General features: G+C 45.4%; 1 protein-coding gene across 5 annotated transcripts in view; it reads left to right on the top strand.

Moving 5' to 3' along the window:
• znf536 (zinc finger protein 536) overlaps positions 1–22,067 on the top strand; it is a 191,302-nt gene that overhangs the window by 82,644 nt on the left and 86,591 nt on the right. For all 5 annotated transcript variants that reach the window (XM_036980615.1, XM_036980613.1, XM_036980616.1 and 2 more), the window contains one exon: positions 1,799–4,053. In XM_036980615.1, the coding sequence (XP_036836510.1) occupies positions 1,800–4,053 (2,254 nt within the window). In that variant the 5' untranslated portion in view covers position 1,799. The remainder of the gene's footprint in view (positions 1–1,798; positions 4,054–22,067) is intronic.

The raw sequence follows: 22,067 nt of genomic DNA, 5'->3' as shown, positions 1-22,067 counted from the left end.
TAACGGACCTCTGAGACTCACAGTGCAGGTGCATTTATACGGAGACTTGATTACACACAGGTGGATTGTATTTATCATCATTAGTCATTTAGGTCAACATTGGATCATTCAGAGATCCTCACTGAACTTCTGGAGAGCGTTTGCTGCACTGAAAGTAAAGGGGCTGAATAATTTTGCACGCCCAATTTTTAAGTTTTTGATTTGTTAAAAAAGTTTGAAATATCCAATAAATGTCGTTCCACTTCATGATTGTGTCCCGCTTGTTGTTGATTCTTCACAAAAAAATACAGTTTTATATGTTTATGTTTGAAGCCTGAAATGTGGCAAAAGGTCGCAAAGTTCAAGGGGGCCGAATACTTTCGCAAGGCACTGTATGTTGTTCTGTCTAGCCTTGCCAGTTGGTGGGTGTCTGGGTTAGCGCTAGTTAGAAGCCGAGAGAGATAGCTATAAGCTAGAGAAAGAGAGAGAGATCTTAAAAGCGAGAGAGCCCTGTGAAGTGTGTGTGTGTGTGTGTGTGTGTGTGTGTGTGTGTGTGTGTGTGTGTGTGTGTGTGTGTGTGTGTGTGTGTGTTTGTGTGTGTGTGCGTGCGTGTGTGCGTGTGCGTGCTCATGCGTCTGTGTGTGTGTGCAGGTGCATGTGTCTGTGTGTGTTTAGGTTGGGGGTGTCCCTGAATCCACAGGAGTCTGGACACAAACTGATCTCACTCCACTAAAAGTGAACTCATGTCATGCTAGTGCTTAGCCATGAAAGGATTTTTAAAAATGATTATAATCGTGTGTTATAGCACGCTGCCACTGTTACTAGGCAGCATACTAATCAGCTTAATGAGATATTATACAGTATTTTGTTGACCAAGGCAGAACTCACTTTATTGTGTCGGAAGCTTGGCCCTGCCAGTTACAAGGGAAGAACACACCATTATCCTTCTTAAGAGAGGGGAGGGCATCACAAACAAGCCGGCAAGCAAGAAGACAACAACAGACTCTGCTTGTGTATTCCCTTCAGCTTGACGGTGTATGCTCTGAGCCGTTGAAACCATTCTTAATGGCTAGGAGGCCTCTGATACATTGGGAACCCTTTCAATAACACCAACTGTTGTTTTCCTCCTTATTGGAAACCATGAGAGGAGGGGAAGAGAAGGCAAGAGAAAAGTGATTCACATCAAATGTAATGTGCCTCTTTAATGGAGAATTACGGCTAGACAAGTGTCGCAGTAGGGAGATAAGAGCGTGTGTTTACTGAAGTAACCCCTTGGTTTTAAGTGCTATTGTTAATATCATAATTGTAGCATTGCGGTAGCTTCATGACAATGGCATTGCTCCGTTTCATTAAGGCGTGTAATTGGAGGAATTCTGATAGGATGGGCCCAAGTAGCATAATTAGGCAGCGCCCGCCGTGTTTACTGTGTAATTATTGCATCCAAAATGGTGTTACAGTTTGAGAAAGTTCTGAGAGTTACAGTCTTCCAACCACAAGTGTGAGAACATAAGCTGTACTGAAAATCAAAAGAAGGAAATTACATTTAAATGGGCGGCAGGTAGCCTAGTGGTTAAGAGCCGAATAGGTGAAAATCTGCGTTTTTGCCCTTGAGCAAGGCACTTCACCCTAATTCCTTCTGTAAGACATTCTGCTAAATGACATCTCTATTTCCATTCATCATGCACTAACAATTTACTCTAATACTTCTCGTTCTTTTCCGGTTTTCAGATTTTTGGATGAGCCATCGCTCTTTTTTAATGCATTGCTTATCAGGTTGATTGACTGTGGTTGACCGTTGTGATATCCTTCTCTCTTACAGGATGGAGGACTCTAGTTTGTGCCTTGGTGTGTCTTCAGCAGTATCGGACGCTGACAGAGACCATCTGAGCAACACAGTGCTTAATGGCCGATACCCCATCAGTCAGAAGCTCCACCAGCTGACGGCCCAGCTGGGCCACGCCTTTCCCGACCTACAGAGCCGACAGCAGATCCCTGAGGAGAAAGCTGCCACCCCATTGGATGAGAAGAGCCACGCTGCCCTGGCCAGTCAACCAATCAGCAGTCAGATGGCACTGCTCGCTAACCAGCTCAACCGGGACATAGATGCAAGTGCCCTGGCCAACCTGAATGGGCGTGTGGACCTGCAGCAGTTTCTCAATGGGCAGAACCTGGGCATCATGTCCCAGATGAACGACATTGAAGATGATGCCCGCAAGAACAGGAAGTACCCTTGTCCGTTGTGCGGCAAGCGATTCCGCTTCAACAGCATCTTGTCGCTACACATGCGCACACATACAGGTGAGAAGCCTTTCAAGTGCCCCTACTGCGACCATCGAGCAGCACAGAAGGGTAACCTCAAAATCCACCTACGCACCCACAAGCTGGGAAACCTCGGTAAGGGACGCGGCCGTGTCCGTGAGGAGAACCGTCTTCTACATGAGCTGGAGGAGAGGGCCATCCTGAGGGACAAGCAGATCAGGAGCAGCAGCCTCCTTCAGCCAGCTCAGCCCCTGCAGCACCAGCCACACCTTGGCCCTCAGACCCAGCAGCAGCAGCAACAGCCTGGCTCTGCCTGTGGCCTCCTCACCCCCACCTGCCTGGGAACTCCAGACTCCCTCTCCCAGCCGTCATCCTCCCCCAAGCCGGCCAGCGCCCAAGATGACCAGGCCCTGAACCCACCCACTGGATTCCGCTGCACCTTCTGCAAGGGCAAGTTTAAGAAGCGGGAGGAGCTGGATCGTCACATCCGCATCCTGCACAAGCCCTACAAGTGCACCTTGTGTGAGTTTGCTGCCTCGCAGGAGGAGGACCTGATCAGCCATGTGGAAAAAGCCCATATCACGGCCGAGTCAGCTGCGGGACAGGGTGCAGCTGGCGGCACTGAGAAGCCTGCCAACGAGTTCCGCTGTGAGGTGTGTGGCCAGGTCTTCAGCCAAGCCTGGTTCCTCAAGGGCCACATGCGCAAACACAAGGACTCATTTGAACACGTCTGCCAGATCTGTGGTCGTCGCTTCAAGGAGCCCTGGTTTCTCAAGAACCACATGAAGGTCCATCTCAATAAGCTGGCCATCAAGAGCAAGCCCCCAGCAGAGGACATTAATGCTGTCAACACCATGAACAGCATGGCCCAGGAGGCCCATGCTAACCTCTACTCACGCTACATCTCCTGCCTGCAGGGCGGCTTCCTATCCCCAGACAAACAGGGTCTGAGTGAGCAACACCAGATGCTGGCCAAAGCCGGCATTGCCATGAAGGAGAAGGAGATGCTGGGGAAGCTGCTAGGCCCCATGGCAGGGATGGGCCATGGCCTTGGTGAAGGGGAGAAGCGCTCTCTCCTGGGCTGTCTGAACCTGGTGCCCCCCCTGAAGTCCAGCTGCATGGAACGCCTCCAGGCGGCTGCCAAAGTTGCAGAGATGGACCCGCTGAATAGCTATCAGGCCTGGCAGATCATGGCACGAGGCATGGCCATGGACCGCACCTTTATGCCCAAGGAGCAGCACCATGAGCAGCACCATGAGGAGAGGACCAATGCTGCTGGCATGGCCTTCACTAAAGAGAAGCATGACTACCCTATGATGGGCTCCAACGATGGCTCCAAGCAGAAGCAGCACATCGAAGCTCTGCATGGCTCGAAGGCCGGCAGTGGAGCCATGATGCCCATGAAAGACGACAGAGTGGGTTTCGACAGCCACCGTGACTTCATGCCACATCATGGCGGCCATGGCCTGGGCCTGGGCCACGGCCTGGAGTACAACCACCTGACTAGCCTGAAAGAGAAACCCACAGAGTGTCCTGACTGTGGCCGGGTCTTCAGGACCTATCACCAGATGGTGGTCCACTCTCGGGTGCACAACAAGGAGCGGCGGCCCATAGAAGAAGCCATCCAGCAGCAGAACAACACCACAGGACTGGATGAGCGGCGTGGCTCGGCCAGCGACCCAGAGTCCCAGTCCATCAGCAGGTCCACCACCCCTGGATCCTCCAACGTGACAGAGGAAAGTGGAGCCGGAGGAGGCCACTCCCAGACCGGCAGTGTCCAGGACGACAGCCCACACCCTTCCTCCCCATCCTCAGGTAAGACTAAGTCATTACTATACCCTGAATAACAATCAATCCCATAGTCACATTATCCTCACTATCAGGACTTATTCTTCATTATTTATATGGGGAGGACACGTAAGGGGGAGACCATTGTGTCCAAAGAGGATAAGTCCTTACACAAAGATGAGTGCTGATGGCTGGCACAAGATCTCTGACAGACGCCATTTACTTTGACATCCCTTCTACACAACACTGGACCCTAAGGAGTCCACTCGGACTGGAGAGAGAGAGGGGGGGGGGGGGGGGGGGGGGGGGGGGGGTCTGATCAAAACTGCCTGTTCATAAGCAGAAAAAAAGCCCACCACAACTCCGAGCGGCACATTCCGTGCATAACTGGGATACTTAACGCCTCTGTTCAAATACCCATCAAACACCCTCACAGAGCCTGCTTCTATAGGATACTTTCTGCGCACTGTTTTTACTGGAGAGAGGAAGCCTGTCTAAACACACTCACACAAAACAATCATATGGAGATGCTCAACTCCCACGACGGAGCTGTGACTTGTGTCCTTCACACTGGCACATAGAACACAGACACGGTGGGGTGAAGAAGACGCTCCCTACAGACTAGCATGTGTCCCCGTGTAAAACGAGTCAAGACTACGAGCACGGGCCAAACATATTATGAGTGATTCAAACGTCACCTTTAACATGGGAAGGAAAGCGATCCCACCGTTGTCAAATAAGCAAAAGGAGATACAGTGTCTGTTTAGCAGGATTAAGAGAGGCTGTTCCTAATGATTAGAGAGGTTTTAAAGGTAACTTTCTCATTCCTCTGGGTGGAACACCACATCTAAGCAGCGTGCCCATTAATTAGGCGATGACTATGTGATAATCAGTTGGTTTAAGATAAACAAGACACTAATTAAAGATATACATATAAAGCAGGTCCAAAGAAATTGAACTTCATTTGCCGGAGTGAAATGTGCTTTTTAAGTCGTTTGAAAAAAAAAGTGGCTTATGCTTAAGGCTCGAAGCAACAGTACAGACAAAATGGTTTATTTATTCACAGTAGCATAGAGTCCTTATCATCCTAATGTAGTGTGATGGGTTTGAACATGGTATGGGCAATGTTTATTTTAATCTAAGAAATAATAACAGACAACCCCCCCCCCCCACACACACACACACCCCAATTAGGAATGAATGAAAACTAGAGTGAGATAAACACGTATTTTCTTTAAAGAGGCCATTAAACATAGCACTTTTCAACAGGGTGGGGGGGGGGGGGGGGGGGGGGGGGGGGGGGGGGGGGGGGGGGGGGGGGGGGGGATGTTGCGGAAGTCATTATCTTCTGAATTTTAATGCAGCAAGTTTAATTTCTTTTTCTTATGGTTCTCAAGTACTTTGAACCTGAGAAATGTAGCTCATGGCATTTAGCTAACTTTATAAGTATTTACATATGTGTGATGTGAAGAACTTCCACGTCATCAAAAACTTGAAAAATCATGTTCAAGATCATGTTCTTACAAATATTGCCAATTGAAATTATATTTACAATAAAACCTACATCAACTGAAATATTTTGGGTATTCATGCTACATAAAAAAACAAGTTGAATATCACACACACACACGCACACACACACACACGCACACACACATGCACGCACGCACACATGCAGACATGCACAGACACTATCTCTCTTTCTCTCTTGCCCTCTTCAACACTCTCTCTCCTCACTCTATCTCACTCTCTCTCTGTAGTCCTACCTCGTCTATCAGTGTCTCCTGCCCTGCCTCCTCCTCTGTCCCTCTCTGAGTGCTGTGATGGAGTGTGATCGCCAGCTCAAACGCCTGTGTTTTTCCACCGTACAGGGGGATGCGGGCATCGTGCCAGCTCCCTCCTGCTGGCTCTAACGGGCCTTAAAGTTGACCTTGAGGGCCCCCCCACCTGCTTTTGGGGAGGGGGGGGGGGAGTTGTCTGTGCGGGCGGGGCTTACATTGTTACAGGTACAACCTCTTAGCCTGGTTCTCTCTCACAGTCTCTCATTTAGACACAGTTCACAGGCTTTCTGTTGTGAGACTCAGGAAGCTGTGTATACACCACTCTGTGTATACACCACTCCACCATAACAACAGGGTCAAAGGGGAAATAAACACTAAAGATGTACAATTGTAAAACATTAAAAAAGTTTTTGTTTTGTTTTGTTGTAGTCTGTATTTCATTAGTGACAGCACAAAGCCCTACAAGTTGTTCATAACATCATAACATCCTTCATAACATTGAGTATGATTCATATTTGGAGCTTTGGGACACCTAATTTAGAAACTGAGGTGTGTGAGAAAATGTGTCTGCAGCTAATGTGGAGGAAGGTGCCATTTATGTGTGTGTTTGTGTATGAGTGGGTTTCTGCTTATGTGTGTGTATGTGTTGCGTGAATGTGTCAGTGTTTTTAAATTAACAGGATGTGGCTGGCTATACCTCTCTGTTAGTCTTAATATTTCACTCTTGCAATTTTGCTTGTTGAGAATTGTTTGTGTTTTATTGTAAGGCTGTGTGTGGTGCGTGTGTGTCTTGAAAACATTGCTAACCATCACCATACCGCCAACCTCGTAACCATCTTCCCACTGCAATTTTCAGTTAAACTTGAGTTACAGTAATCAACAATAACATCTCAACTGTGAAAGAAGGTCGAGACAATCTCTTTTGTCTTTGACACTGCACTTGTTTAAAGACTTGCTGGAATAAAATGTCTGCCTCAGAAATATCCTTCAGAGACCTTGCTCCTCTCGTCCACGGCAGTAAAACCTTCAATGCTTTTGTGTTTCATAGAGACGTCAGAACCTTTCGCCTCTTTTTCATAAGTACAAGTTCCCCCCCTAATCATCTCTTTTATTTGTGTTATTAGGATTGGTTTGACTGCGGAAGGAATCTATTGCTTCAGATTTCAGAGTTCTCCAGTCTGAATTGGGCTTGATAAACAAGAATGTTCCTATTTGATAGTGTCTCTCTCTGAGTGCATCATGGTGGGCCTCAGAGCGACAGGCCCTGCAGAGTGCAGGTCTTAAACAGAGGCTTACCCTGAATGGCGGAACAGAACCCATTGAAACCTGATGTAATTCTATGTAAAGCAGTGCTGCCAGTGTGTTGTAAGATGGGGGGGTATTTATGTTCACATCCATTGTAGATTCCGAAATTTAAGAAACAAGAGAGACGGAGAGATTGGGACGAACGAAAGGCAAGTTTAAAGTTGTTTCTGGTTGGGCCTCTTACAGACTACGAGGATTCCGTTGGTTGCTAGCGTGAGGTAAGCGTAAGCAAGCAATTCGCTGTTGAAGGCGCTGCGTGGTTCATTCCGAGGTCTGCGTTGGCCGTGCAGCATTTACGGTGATGAGGCCTCTGCAGAAGTCAGGGCGTTCATGCTTCTTGCGCTTTGCGGAGCAGCGCAGAGCTGTTGTGAAGGAAGTTGTCAAGGAAGTGAGTTTTTGTTTATACAGGACCTCCCGCCCCCCCACCTACCATCGACCAATCATGTCAATGTGGAGCTGTACGAAACCCCCTGCGTTGCTAAAACATTTGCGAGGCGCACAGCGACGCGGCACGGAGCTCATTTTAGCCTCAGGAGGCTCCGACCACATTTTCGGATCAAGAATAAATAGGCTCTAAGTCTACACCTGTCGCACACGAAGCATGTGACAAGTACAATTTTATTTGGGCTGCGTGGAGAAATAAAGAGAGCAGAGAGACAGAAAGAAAGAGACACAGAGAAAAGAGGAGAGGGAGTGAGGCAGATAGACAGCGCGAGAAATAGAAAGAGTTTGAGCAAAGGGAAGGATGGCAACCAGTGGATGACAACGACTTGCTGCTGAGAAAGGAACGTACAGTATGATCATGCAGCTTCTCAGAACCTGGTCGCATCAGACTGTAGAGAGAGAGGGGCCTTTCTCAAGGCCTCGGGCAGGAGCACCTCCACTCCACCCCTCACTCCCACCTCTCCACTCCGGATACAAACCTACTCCTCCTTTTCCTCTGGAGAATCCCCCATGTCTAAATGTTTTTAAGAGGAACAGCGTTTTAACATGGCAAGGATTAGTCGTATATCCCTAGGTCTTTACGGCTCTCAAACATGGAGGCAAAACGCTTGCGCCATACAAATTGAAATTGGCTTTGCCGACTGACGCCTTAGGTTATAAAGCACGGATATTCATCTAATTACGTAATTACAATGGGGGGTAATTACACATGCAGACTTACTGTTACATTGTAATTGCTGTGTAATTAAAGCAAAAAATAACTAGAACTGTTCATGCCCAAATTGTTAGAAAAGCTTGGCGAGTGTCAAAACGGTAGCTATCCGAAAACCACTCTACATCTGTCTGCGTTTGTCTCCGTGGAAACCAACTCTGGTATAAGATTGCTATTCAATCCCACCTTGACTGTCATACGAAGAGTTACATTCTCTCCGTCTCTCGTCATCTTTCTAGCCCGAGAGGCAAGACTACCGGCCTCTGTTCAGATATGAAGTGGCGACCAAGAACGTGACCAAAAATAGACATAGAAGTGAAAGGAGAAACAATTTAGGGCATTTGTGTCATACAGTTGATGGCATTGAAAGTGTGATTTAAAAGCCCAGTGGTTTGAAGGCTTGGTAGAGCTGCCCTGTGAAACCCCACCCCGGTGTTAGATGGAGGAGAGCCATCGGTCTGGTTGGCTTCTTCAAAGGGCTGGAGCTAGTATGGCGAAGCAAACAGGTATCTGTGGGATCACAGAGAGTCTCCTTCAGTACGCTCTTTCTCACAAAGATACCAGACCTTTGAAATGAGAACAGTGTTCTGTTTGTGTGTGTGTTTTTATAGCTAATTAGGGGGGGGGGGGGGTGGTTGAATTATGTCAATGCCTTCTATCTCTCTCCCTCTCTCTTCATCTTTCTCTCTGTCTATCTCTCGCCCTCTCTCTCTCTCTCCCCCTCTCTCTCATTCCCCCTCTCTGTCTCTCTTTCCCTCTCTCTCTCTTCGCTTATTTCTTTCTCTTTGTTAATTGACATCCGGTTCTCTTTTTTTTCTTTTTTTTTTCTTAATTCTTCTTTCTTTCTTTATCTGATGAACTTGCCTGCTTTAAACCTGTGGTACAGCCACTCGTTTGAAGACTAGCGCCTCAAGCTGGCATGTCGTGTCTGTAATTTTTTTACGTGTCACAAAACTCAAAAAGATGCCATTGTGTCCGAAGCAAATTGATTACAGTGCTGTATTTCAGTACTGTAGGTCAGGGTTCTGGTGTCTTTCTGGTGTCAAAAGTTATATTCTCTAATTGTCAGTGTGCTCTACTGATTAACATGTCTTGGATAAATGCAGACTTAGTATTTTTGTACACGCATGCACAATATAAAAGGGCAATTTATTTCTCTTCAATGGCTCAGTCGATTTCTCTCCCTTTTTCGTACTCACTGTCTCTATCGCTCTCTCTCTCTCTCTCTCTCTCTCTCTTAGACTCAATTTGTAAATATTACCCATGGTGGGAATACGCTAAGCCTTTTTAGATATTTAAAAATTCCAATTGTATTCCAAAGTGTATTTGAAAGAGTAGAAGTCAGTGTCGTTTTCTCTTGCTCACCGTATTCCTGGGTGGTTATCACCGGGCAGTCCTTATGAAACATTTATCAGGCTGTTTCATGTCTTAATGATCACGTTAGGATTCCCCACTTGGTTATGGAGCTGGAGCAAAGAGATGTGCTGTTGAGAGAGAGAGAGAGAAAGAGAGAGAGAAAGAGAGAGAGAGAAAGAGAGAGAGAAAGAGAGAGAGAGACTAAACTGCCTGCATTATACCAACCACTTTTTAATTCCACATCTTTGCCAAAACATTGCTTACCTTTCTCCTGAACAAGCCTCCTTGGCACGTCACACATTTTCTTCCTCGTTCTCCCCATTTCTGTTTTCTGTTTTTATAATTAAAACATAATATTTATCTTTCCATAACAGAAGGCTGCCTTACTGTGGTAGGTAGACTGTTTGAATATTAATATTCTACATGCTATCTCCTCCGGTGTCTGAGGAAGTGTCATTGGTAAAATAGTGAGAGTGAAGGTGACTCGCCCTCTGTTCTGTCAGAGAGCTGGGAACCAGAGCAGGGTTGCCAAGTTTAGCTGATTGAACATGGAAGAGATTGTGAAGAGGTTTGACTAAATGAACATGGGGGACACGTTGGGGGAAGGTATCATGCTGTGTTTACCTAGCCACAGTCCGGAAGCATAGAGTACTCCGACAAAATAACCCTGTATCCAAAAGTTGAAACTTAAACTGAAACTTTGATTACACAAAAGCCTTCACGTAGGAGTTTGTGTTGTTGTTGTTGTCGTCTCTGACGGGGATAGTTGAATGAGGGGAACGTAGGGTTCCTTGTTTCACTGGTGACAGCTGTCTGACTCTGTCAATGCTGAATTCCTCCAAAAATGAGTCTGAGCTCTCAGACAGAGAATGCAAATGGATGGCAGGGTGGGTGGCTGGGTGAGAGAGCTTTGTTTGAACAAGTTAACTTGGGCATGATTGGGGTTCCTCCCGTGTGAAAGAGCAAGTGAATACATTGACCTTTGTCTCATTAAAAATGGAGGACCAGCCGTATGATACCATGACAGAGCACTCTCTCTCTTTACTACCCTTCTCACTTTTCTCGCTTTTCCCCACTTATTTCTCTCTCTCTCTCTCTCTCTCTCTCTCTCTCTCTCCCACACACCCACACATGCACACAGACACACACACACACATAAACAACTGTGGGTGATGTCATATTTGGGTGATGGCCTATGGGTGAGGGGCTATTTCGACTTGGATATCACCACTGGCCATGGTATGTGGTCACTCCTAACCCCACTGACAAGTCACATAAAACAGCCCTTTGTGTCAACACCGGGGCGCTGACAGGAGCCAGATAATGACGTGAACATTTTGCCTCTTTTTTAGCGAAGGTTATCTCCTAATCAGAAAGAGGAAAACAAATGGGCAAGAAAAATGAAGTCCAAGGATTGAGATCCTTGCCTGCACATTCCAGTTGTTCTTAAAATATTTGGCAATGTCAATTAGTAAGTGAGCAGAGCTAGCTGATGAACACAATTTTCCACTAGACTGAGCACCCTATTGTTGTGGAGTGAACAGCAGATTTCTGAGGTCATTATCATTCCCCGTTAGCCTGGCCCAGCTGCTCCTCTCGGCTCCAGCCAAACTCTACACCACGGCTCAGAGTAGCACGCAGCAACAGGGGGGCGCCGGGGAGGAGGGGGCTGGCAGGCTGGAGAGGGAGATAGAGAGAGACAGAGAGAGACACAGAGAGAGAGATGGAGGGCAAGAGAGCGGAGGGGGGGAATGAGGGACAGAAATAGAGGGATGGAGTGAGGTTGGGTGCCAAGGAAGGATGGAAAGATGGGAGAATGTAAGAGGTGCACGACAGGAAAAGGGCATGATAGAGAGAAAGGGAGAAATGCCCTTAGCGTTCTAGGATAATTCCATCTTTTATCTGGACTTACAGCTGAACTCAGAGGCTTGGAAATTAGAAACTAAGACCTATCTAAGACATGCGAGAAAGCTGTCTCTGAACCTACATGCTGCTCTGCTTCAGAGGCCTTCAGAAGAAAATACGTCTCCCGTAAATTCCATGGTGGTGTGTTAAGGATGTGTTTGAGCTGGTGTTCAGGTTGGAGCTGGAGGAGAGACAGACATAGGGATGTTCTATAGAGCAGTATCCGCTGAGCCCTGGTCTCCCACCCAAACCTGGCTCAGACTCAGCTCCTCTCTCCTGGATCTGGAGCCCAGGAGTGCTTAGACACTAACAGTGCTCATGTCTCTACCCCAGCAGGCTCTCTCTCTCTCTCTCTCTCTCTCTCTCTCTCCCTCTCTCTCGTCTCTCTCTCTCTCTCTCTCTCTCTCTCTCTCTCTCTCTCTCTCGTCTCTGCCCCCCTCTCTCTCTCTCTCTCTCTCTCTCTCTCTCTCTCCCTTTCTTTCTCAAAATGTTCCCTTCCTCTCAGCCTGTTAGTGTGTTGTAGAGTGAACCTGGTTTCTCTGGCCGAGTATGGATCCATGTTTGCAGGAGATTTGAGTGTTGAGCAGGGAGCTTGTGCTATGTGTGCATATATCACCTAGGCTCAGAACAGCCAGGCCGTTTAAGAGAGAGAAGATGACAGTAAAGCTGCTAAGGGGACAAGGACTCACAGATGACAAGGCAAGGGGAGGGAGGAGAGGGGGATAAGGGGAAGGAGAGGGCGCCACAGCGTTCACTGTTACGTGACTCAGACATCCACCTCTCCCTATAAGAGACATTATCTCTGATAGGTCGCTGCTTCCTTTGAACGCACAGAGAGGTTTGAGAGCCCAGCTGTAGTAGTATCAAAGATAGTCTAGGTCAGGGACAAGTATAGGGGCTCCGCCACTCAGGAGAAGTGTCATTGGACAAGTACAACTATTTTAGACAAAGTGTCACATGAGTAACTGACAGTAGTGAGTATTGCACAAGGACATACAGCAGGGTTCCTGGTTTTATTTTCCCGGTTTTATTTGGCCCCCCAAGTTTTCTGAGCAAATAATATACTGTACCAGTCAAAAGTTTGGACACACCTACTCAGTTTTTCTCTATTTTTACTATTTTCTACGTTGGAGAATAATATTGAAGACATCAAAACTATTAAATAACACACATGGAATCATGTACTATGCAAAAAAAGTGTTAAACAAATCAAAAATATATTTGAGATTTGAGATTCTTCTAAGTAGCCATCCTTTGCCTTGATGACAACTTTGCACACTATTGGCAACTTTGCACACTATTGGCATTCTCTCAACCAGCTGCATGAGGTAATGCACCTGTAATGCATTTACATGAACAATTGTGCCTTGTTAAAAGTTAATTTGTTAATGCTTTTGAGCCAATCAGTTCTGTTGTGACAAGGTAGGGGTGGTATGCAGAAGATAGCCCTATTTGGTAAAAGAGCAAGTCCAAATTATATTTTGGCAACAACAACTCGAATAAGCAAAGATAAATGACAGTCAATAATTACTTTAAGACATGATGGACAGTAAATGCAGAAAATTTCAAGAACTTTGAAAGTTTCTTCAAGTGCAGTCTCAAAGACCATCAAGGTCTATGATGAAACTGGCTCTCATGAGGACCGCCACAGGAAAGGATGACGCAGAGTTACCTCTGCTGCAGAGGATAAGTACATTAGAGTTACCTGCCTCAGAAATTGCAGCCCAAATATATGCTTCACAGAGTTCAAGTAACAGACACATCTCAACATCACCTGTTCAGAGGACACTGCACAAATAAGGCCTTCATGGTCGAATTGCTGCAAAGAAACCACTACTAAATGACACAAATAAGAAGAAGACACTTGTTTCAGCCAAGAAACATGAGAAATCGACATTAGATTGGTGGAAATCTGTCCTTTGGTCTGATGAGTCCAAATGTGAGATTTTTGGTTCCAACCGCCTTGTCTTTGTGAGATGCAGAGTAGGTGAATGGATGATATCCTCATGTGTTGAATCCACCGTGAAGCATAGAGGAGGAGGTGTGATGGTGTGGGGGATGCTTTGCTGGTGACACTATCAATGATTTATTTTGAATTCAAGGCACACTTAACCAGCATGGCTACCACAGCATTCTGCAGCGATACGCCATCCCATCTGGTTTGCGCCTAGTGGGACTATCATTTGATTTTCAACAGGACAATGAACCAACACACCTTCAGGCAGTGTAAGACCTATTTGACCAAGAAGGAGAGTGATGGAGTGCTGCATCAGATAACCTGGCTTCCACAATCACCCAACCTCAACTCAGTTGAGATGGTTTGGGATGTGTTGGACCGCAGAGTGAAGGAAAAGCAGCCAACAAGTGCTCAGCAAGTTTGTTGAAAAACTCATCAAGTTGGAAAAGCATTCCAAGCATTCAAAAAAAGCAATATGGCAACGACAGAGAGGGTCGACTCACTTCTAGTCCTTAGGAAACTATGCAGTAGTTTTTATTTTTTTGAAAGTATTATTTCTTACATTGTTATCCCAGAAAATTTTAAGTGTTATTATATACAGCCGAGAAGAACTATTGGACATCAAAGTGACGTCAACTTACCAGCATTATGACCAGGAATACGACTTTCCCGAAGCGGACGCTTTGTTCGAAGCCCCCAAGGCATTCAAACTGATTCCAGAGGCTGACCCAAAAAAAACGTCGCCGCAGGAGAGGTAGACGGAGCGGCCCTCTGGTCAGACTTTGGAGGTGCGCACACCACCCACCGCTTCCCGAGTATTTTACTCGCTAATATCCAGTTCCTAGATAACAAGGTAGATTAAATTAGGGCTAGGGTTGTTTTGCAGAGAGACTTCCGGGATTGTAACATACTCTGTTTCACGGGAACATGGCTCTCTGGGGACATTCTGTCGGTGTTTGTACAGCCACCGGGATTCATTGTGCGTCAAGACAACAGGAATAAACATTTCTCAGGGATGAAGAAGGGCGGTAGTGTATGTTTCATGATTAATGTAACTGTAACAACATACATGAACTCAAGTCCTCCTGTTCACCGGACCTAGAATTCCTTACAATCAAATGCCGTCCATATTATCTCCCAAGAGAATTCTCGTCGGTTATTGTCACCCCCCCCCCCCCCCCCCCCCCCCCCCCCCCCCCCCCCCCCCCGTTTATTGTAGCTGGGTATTTTAACAAAGCAAATTTGAGAACAAGGCTACCTACATTCTATCAGCATATCGATTGTAGTACCCGGGCTGGCAAAACACTGGATCACTGCTATTCTAACTTCTGCGATGCATACAAAGCCCTCCCCGGCCCACCGTTTGGCAAATCCGACCACATTTCCATTTTGCTTCTCCCCTCCTATAGACGGAAACTCAAACAGGATGTACCCGCGACAAGGACCATTCTGCTGGTCTGACCAATCGGAATCTATGCTTCAAGATTGTTTTGATCACGCAGACTGGGACATGTTCCAGGTAGCCTCAGAGAATAATATAGATTCATATGCTGATTCAGTGAGTAAGTTTATAAGGAAGTGTGTATGAGATGTTATTCCCACTGTGCCTATTAAAACCTACCCTAACCAGAAACCGTGGATAGATGGCTGCATTTGATCAAAACTGAAAGCGCGAACCACCGCATTTAACCATGGAAAGATGAAATACAGAAAGTGTTGTTATTCCCTCCGCAAGGCAATCAAACAAGCGAAACATCAGTATAGGGACAAAGTGGAGCCACAATTCAACGGCTCAGACACGAGATGAACTTCTACAGATGCACAATTGAGAGCATCCTGTCGGGCTATATCACCGCCTGGTACGGCAACTGCACTGCCCACAACCGCAGGGCTCTCCAGAGGGTGGTGCATTCTGCACAGCGCATCACCAGGGGCAAACTACCTGCCCTCCAGGAAACCTACAGCACCCGATGTCACAGGAAGGCCAAAAAGATAATCAAGGACAACAACCACCTGAGCCATTGCCTGTTCACCCCGCTACCATCCAGAAGGCGAGGTCAGTACAAGTGCATCAAAGCTGGGACGAGAGACTGAAAAATAGCTTCTATCTCAAGGTCACCAGACTGTTAAACAGCCGTCGCTAACACAGAGAGGCTGCTGCCAACATACAGACTTGAAATCATTGGCCACAAATGGATCACTAGTCACTTTATTAATGCCACTTTAATGATGTTGACATATCTTGCACTACTCATCCCAGATGTATATACTGTATTTTATACCATCTATTGCATCTCGTCTATGCCGGTCGGTCATGGCCCATCCATGTATTTATATATACATATTCTTATTCCATCCATTTACTTAGATTTGTGTGTTTTGGGGTAGTTGTTGTGGAATTGTTAGATTACTTGTTAGATATTGCTGCACTGTCGGGAACTCGAAGCACAAGCATTTCGCCACACTAACATCTGCTGACCATGTGTATTTGTCCAATAACATTTGATTTGATTTGATTTGATGGAGCTGGTTGAGAGAATTCCAAGAGTGTGCAACGCTGTCATCAAGGCAAAGGGTGGCTACTTTGAAGAATCTGAAATATAAAATATATTTCTTTAACACTTTTTTGGTTACTACAAGGTTCCATATGTGTTATTTCATAGTTTTGATGTAGAAAATAGTACAAATAAAGAAAAACCCCTTGAATGAGTAGGTGTGTCCACACTTTTAACTGGTACTATATATATACTGTACATACATACATACATACATATATATATGTTTTTTATATGGAATATTTATTGTTGACATAAAAGAATGTCCAAACACCAGGAAATCAGCTCCAAGTGATTTTAATTGAAGAAATCTGGTCCCACGTATTCGCACGCATAATAGAGAGACACGTGATCATATACACATGTAAGCAATGTTAGAAATGATTATATGTCTTAGTCAAACTTTATGTCTGTTTGTGCTTCTTGCAGACAATTTGCAGTCTACAAATGATTTGTATTTATGTTCTGGCACCCCGACCATCCGCTCCGGGGGAAAAAATCGTCCCACGGCTGAATCGAGTTGATGATCCCTGACATACAGTATGCAAACCTTCACATTGGGACTTGTGGATTCACATCTTAGTAGTTCTCAGTATCTTAGCATCTTAGTAGTTCTCAGTATCTTAGCATCTTAGTAGTTCTCAGTATCTTAGCATCTTAGTAGTTATTAGCAGGAATACTACTTGTTATATTGCATGACAGAAGACAGTGATTGATCAAGGCTGAATGACGTAATCAGGAGTGGGAGGGACTGTGACATCCCCAGTGAAGTACATGCAGCCCCACTTTCTCTTATAAAACACTGTCGTCTTTCTCCTGAGAGTCAGAACACAATATTACTGTAATTGGCCAGTAGTCATTGACACTGTGCATACAGTGGTATCATGGTCACATATCATAAATCATTCAATACCCTGCTGTTTTACACGAGTTAGCATGGGAGAAAATACGCTTTTCCTTCATATTACACAAAGCATCCTGATACCTGCATCTTAACATCCAAAGGAGTCCTTTTTTAAAGGTTCTTTGACTCAAAGTACCTACAAACTATGGAAGAGAAACAAGCTCTCTCACTTTTGTACTTGCCAAGCTGCACATTTGAATGTGCTCCCAGTAGCATTTTTGACCCTTCCCGTCACCCCCTGGCACCGTTTCCCTCTCGCACCTTTCCATATTCTACTGTATATGTCTAATCCCCCCTCGTCTACCTGTAGAAAGTTTGCATTAGTTGCGCGAGCGGCATCAAAGCGTTGCTCTCAGCTTGCAGCTGCCAAGCTCCCCGTCCCCAGTCAGCAGGCATCCAGCTGTCAGGCTCAGAGAAGAGGAAGAGAGGGTGGAAATCTCTCACCAGCCATATGGTACCGAGTTCTGCCGGAGCCTCGCCGCTCCGTGGGCAAATGGCAAACTCATATATCTCATCAACACTCTTAATATCCAGGGCTGAGATGGAGAATATTTACATTTTCCCAACCAATACTAGATGGTAGGTGACATGTGGTACAATGTTGATGTGACCTTCTGCCCGCTCTGATATGAGTGTTACTATTAGTGTTGATAGGAGTAGGTATTACCAAGCATTATGTGTTTGATTAATTAGCATTCAAACTCCCTTGATATCTCTCCCTAGATCAGTAACATGTTTCACTTTATAGAACCCCTTCTGGAAGGCCCAGGCAGTGAGATTTGAGCGGGCCTAACCCCAGAGACATTGGGCTTTCTCCTTTTTCTGTTAGCAGGATGCTACGCCTCCTCTGTTAATCCTTAAAGGCCTGTGCATCCCGGATCTCCTGCTGCAGTGTAAGTAACGCCTTATGGCACCGAAAGCCCCAGCGAATCGCAGGGAATGTTGGTGGTATTAGCGTTACATTACCGCATAAAGCTCAAATACACTGTCACCCTCAGTGGCAACGAATCCCCCTCTATTCTTTTGCAAACACCATTACATTGCCCTGAGTGGAAATTACACAATCTAATTGGGGGAGAGAGAGAGATAGAGGGAGAGAGAGAGGGCTATAGAGCGATAGAGCTATATAAAGAGAGAGCTATAGAGAGAGAGAGCTATATAGAGAGAGAGCTAGAGAGAGAGATAGCTAGAGAGAGAGAGAGAGATAGAGAGCTGTATAGAGAGATAGCTATATGTGTAGAGAGATAGCTATAGAGAGAGAAAGGGATAAGGGGAGAGGGAGATAAAGAAGGAGAGAGAGAGCTAGAGAGTGAATGATAAAGAGAGAGCAAGATAAAGAGAGAGAGACAGAGAGAGAGAGAAAGGGATAAAGGGAGAGGGAGATAAAGAAGGAGAGAGAGAGCGAGAGAGAGAGCTAGAGAGTGAATGATAAGAGAGAGATAAAGAGAAAGCAAGATGAGAGAGAGAGAGAGAGAGAAAGAGTGAGAGAGATGTCGACAGAGGGAAAGAGAGAGCTAGAGAGGGCGAGTTATAGAGAGAGATAATGTGTCTGCTATGTGAGAAATAGAGAGATCAGGTGAAGAAGAGGGAAAAGAAGTGAGAAAACAAATATTTTCTCAACCCAACCTGAAGCAGTCGCCATTACAAGCGGGGCTAGAGGAGATTGATATGGCGGCTGCAGTGTTTTGGAGGGACGGTAACGTTAATGGCCCCACTGGGTTTTTAATGAGTGTTGTGCCCCAAACAAAATGAGCTAATTAGTGTTATCATCCATATATCAGACCCTATACACACACACACACACACACACACACACACACACACACACACACACACACACACACACACACACACACACACACACACACACACACACACACAGACAGATAGACAAAACCAATATGGTATGCTAAGAAGGCTGACAATGTTTCTTTGAGCCTTCCTGGTGTACCTACATTTAAACCCATGATTTAAGTATTTTTCGATCAGTTGTCCACCTTGCAGTAAGAATTAGGAAACAATATATACAGTGCCTTGCGAAAGTATTCGGTCCCCTTGAACTTTGCGACCTTTTGCCACATTTCAGGCTTCAAACATGAAGATATAAAACTGTATTTTTTTGTGAAGAATCAACAACAAGTGGGACACAATCATGAAGTGGAACGACATTTATTGGATATTTCAAACTTTTTTAACAAATCAAAAACTGAAAAATTGGGCGTGCAAAATTATTCAGCCCCCTTAAGTTAATACTTTGTAGCGCCACCTTTTGCTGCGATTACAGCTGTAAGTCGCTTGGGGTATGTCTCTATCAGTTTTGCACATCGAGAGACTGAAATTGTTTCCCATTCCTCCTTGCAAAACAGCTCGAGCTCAGTGAGGTTGGATGGAGAGCATTTGTGAACAGCATATTTCAGTTCTTTCCACATATTCTCGATTGGATTCAGGTCTGGAATTTGACTTGGCCATTCTAACACTTGGATATGTTCATTTTTGAACCATTCCATTGTAGATTTTGCTTTATGTTTTGGATCATTGTCTTGTTGGAAGACAAATCTCCGTCCCAGTCTCAGGTCTTTTGCAGACTCCATCAGGTTTTCTTCCAGAATGGTCCTGTATTTGGCTCCATCCATCTTCCCATCAATTTTAACCATCTTCCCTGTCCCTGCTGAAGAAAAGCAGGCCCAAACCATGATGCTGCCACCACCATGTTTGACAGTGGAGATGGTGTGTTCAGGGTGATGAGCTGTGTTGCTTTTACGCCAAACATAACGTTTTGCATTGTTGCCAAAACGTTCAATTTTGGTTTCATCTGACCAGAGCACCTTCTTCCACATGTTTGGTGTGTCTCCCAGGTGGCTTGTGACAAACTTTAAACGACACTTTTTATGGATATCTTTAAGAAATGGCTTTCTTCTTGCCACTCTTCCATAAAGGCCAGATTTGTGCAATATACGACTGATTGTTGTCCTATGGACAGAGTCTCCCACCTCAGCTGTAGATCTCTGCAGTTCATCCAGAGTGATCATGGGTCTCTTGGCTGCATCTCTGATCAGTCTTCTCCTTGTATGAGCTGAAAGTTTAGAGGGACGGCCAGGTCTTGGTAGATTTGCAGTGGTCTGATACTCCTTCCATTTCAATATTATCGCTTGCACAGTGCTCCTTGGGATGTTTAAACTTGGGAAATCTTTTTGTATCCAAATCCGGCTTTAAACTTCTTCACAACAGTATCTCGGACCTGCCTGGTGTGTTCCTTGTTCTTCATGATGCTCTCTGCGCTTTTGACGGACCTCTGAGACTATCACAGTGCAGGTGCATTTATACGGAGACTTGATTACACACAGGTGGATTGTATTTATCATCATTAGTCATTTAGGTCAACATTGGATCATTCAGAGATCCTCACTGAACTTCTGGAGAGAGTTTGCTGCACTGAAAGTAAAGGGGCTGAATAATTTTGCACGCCCAATTTTTCAGTTTTTGATTTGTTAAAAAAGTTTGAAATATCCAATAAATGTCGTTGCACTTCATGATTGTGTCCCACTTGTTGTTGATTCTTCACAAAAAAATACAGTTTTATATCTTTATGTTTGAAGCCTGAAATGTGGCAAAAGGTCGCAAAGTTCAAGGGGGCCGAATACTTTCGCAAGGCACTGTATATACAGTACCTTCGGAAAGTATTCAGACCCCTTGACTTTTTCCACATTTTGTCACGTTACAGCCTTATTCTAAAATGGATTAAATAAATAAAAAATCCTCATCAATCTACACATAATACCCCATAATCACAAAAATATTTGCTCATTTATTAGTAATAAAAAACAAAAATACCGTATTTCCATGAGTATTCAGACCCTTTGCTTTGAGACTCGAAATTGAGCTCAGGTGCATCCTGTTTCCATTGATCATGCTTGAGATGTTTCTGCAACTTGATTGTTGTCCACCTGTGGTAAATTCAATTGATTAGACATGATTTGGAAAGGTACACAGCTGTCTTTTTAAGGTCCCAAAGTTGACAGTGCATTTCAGAGCAAAAACCAAGTGATGAGGTCGAAGGAATTGCCCGTAGAACTCCGAGACAGGATTGTATCAAGCCACAGATCTGGGGAAGGGTACCGAAAAATGTCTGTAGCATTGAAGGTCTCCAAGAACACAGTCACCGCCATCATTTTTCAATGGAAGAAGTTTGGAACCAACAAGACTCTTCCTAGAGCTGGCCGCCCAGCCAAACTGAGCAATCGGGGCAGAAGGGCATTGGTCAGAGAGGTGAACAAGAACCCTATGATCACTCTGACAGAGCTCCACAGTACCTCTGTGGAGATGGGAGAAACTTCCAGAAGGACAACCATCTCTGCAGCACTCCCCCAATCAGGTCTTTGTGGTAGAGTGGCCAGACGGAAGCAACTCCTCAGTAAAAGGCACATCACAGCCCATTTAGAGTTTGCCAAAAGGCACCTAAAGACTCTTAGACCATGAGAACAAGATTATCTGGCCTGGATGCCAAGTGTCACGTCTAGAGGAAACCTGGCACCATCCCTACTGTGAAGCATGGGGGTGGCGGCATCATGCTGTGGGGATGTTGTTCAGCGGCAGGGACTCGGAGACTAGTCAGGATTGAGGGAAAGATGTACGGAGCAAAGTATCGAGAGATCCTTGATGAAAACCTGCTCCAGAGTGCTCAGAACCTCAGACTGGGGCAAAGGTTCTCCTTCCAACAAGACAAATACCCTTTGCACACAGCCAAGACAACGCAGGAGTGGCTTTTGGACAAGTCTCTGAATGTCCTTGAATGGCCCAGCCAGAGCCCGGACTTGAACCCGATCGAACATCTCTTGATGCAGCAACACTCTCCATCCAACCTGACAGATCTTGAGAGGTTCTGCAGAGAAGAACGGGAGAAACTCCCCAAATACAGGTGCGTGCTAAGCTGGTAGCTCCATACCCAAGAAGTCTGTTTTTTATTAGAAAAAAATCTTAAAACTTGTTTTGGTTTTGTCATTATGGGGTATTGTGTATACTGTAGATTGATGAGAGAGAAAATATTTTTTTAATACATTTTTGAATAAGTCTGTAATGTAATAAAATGTGGAAAAAGTCAAGGTGTCTGAATACTTTCCGAATG

This window comes from Oncorhynchus mykiss, chromosome 6 (assembly GCF_013265735.2).
Source record: "Oncorhynchus mykiss isolate Arlee chromosome 6, USDA_OmykA_1.1, whole genome shotgun sequence".
NCBI classification, from domain to species: Eukaryota; Metazoa; Chordata; class Actinopteri; order Salmoniformes; family Salmonidae; genus Oncorhynchus; species Oncorhynchus mykiss.
This window is presented reverse-complemented; position numbering and strand designations above follow the sequence as displayed.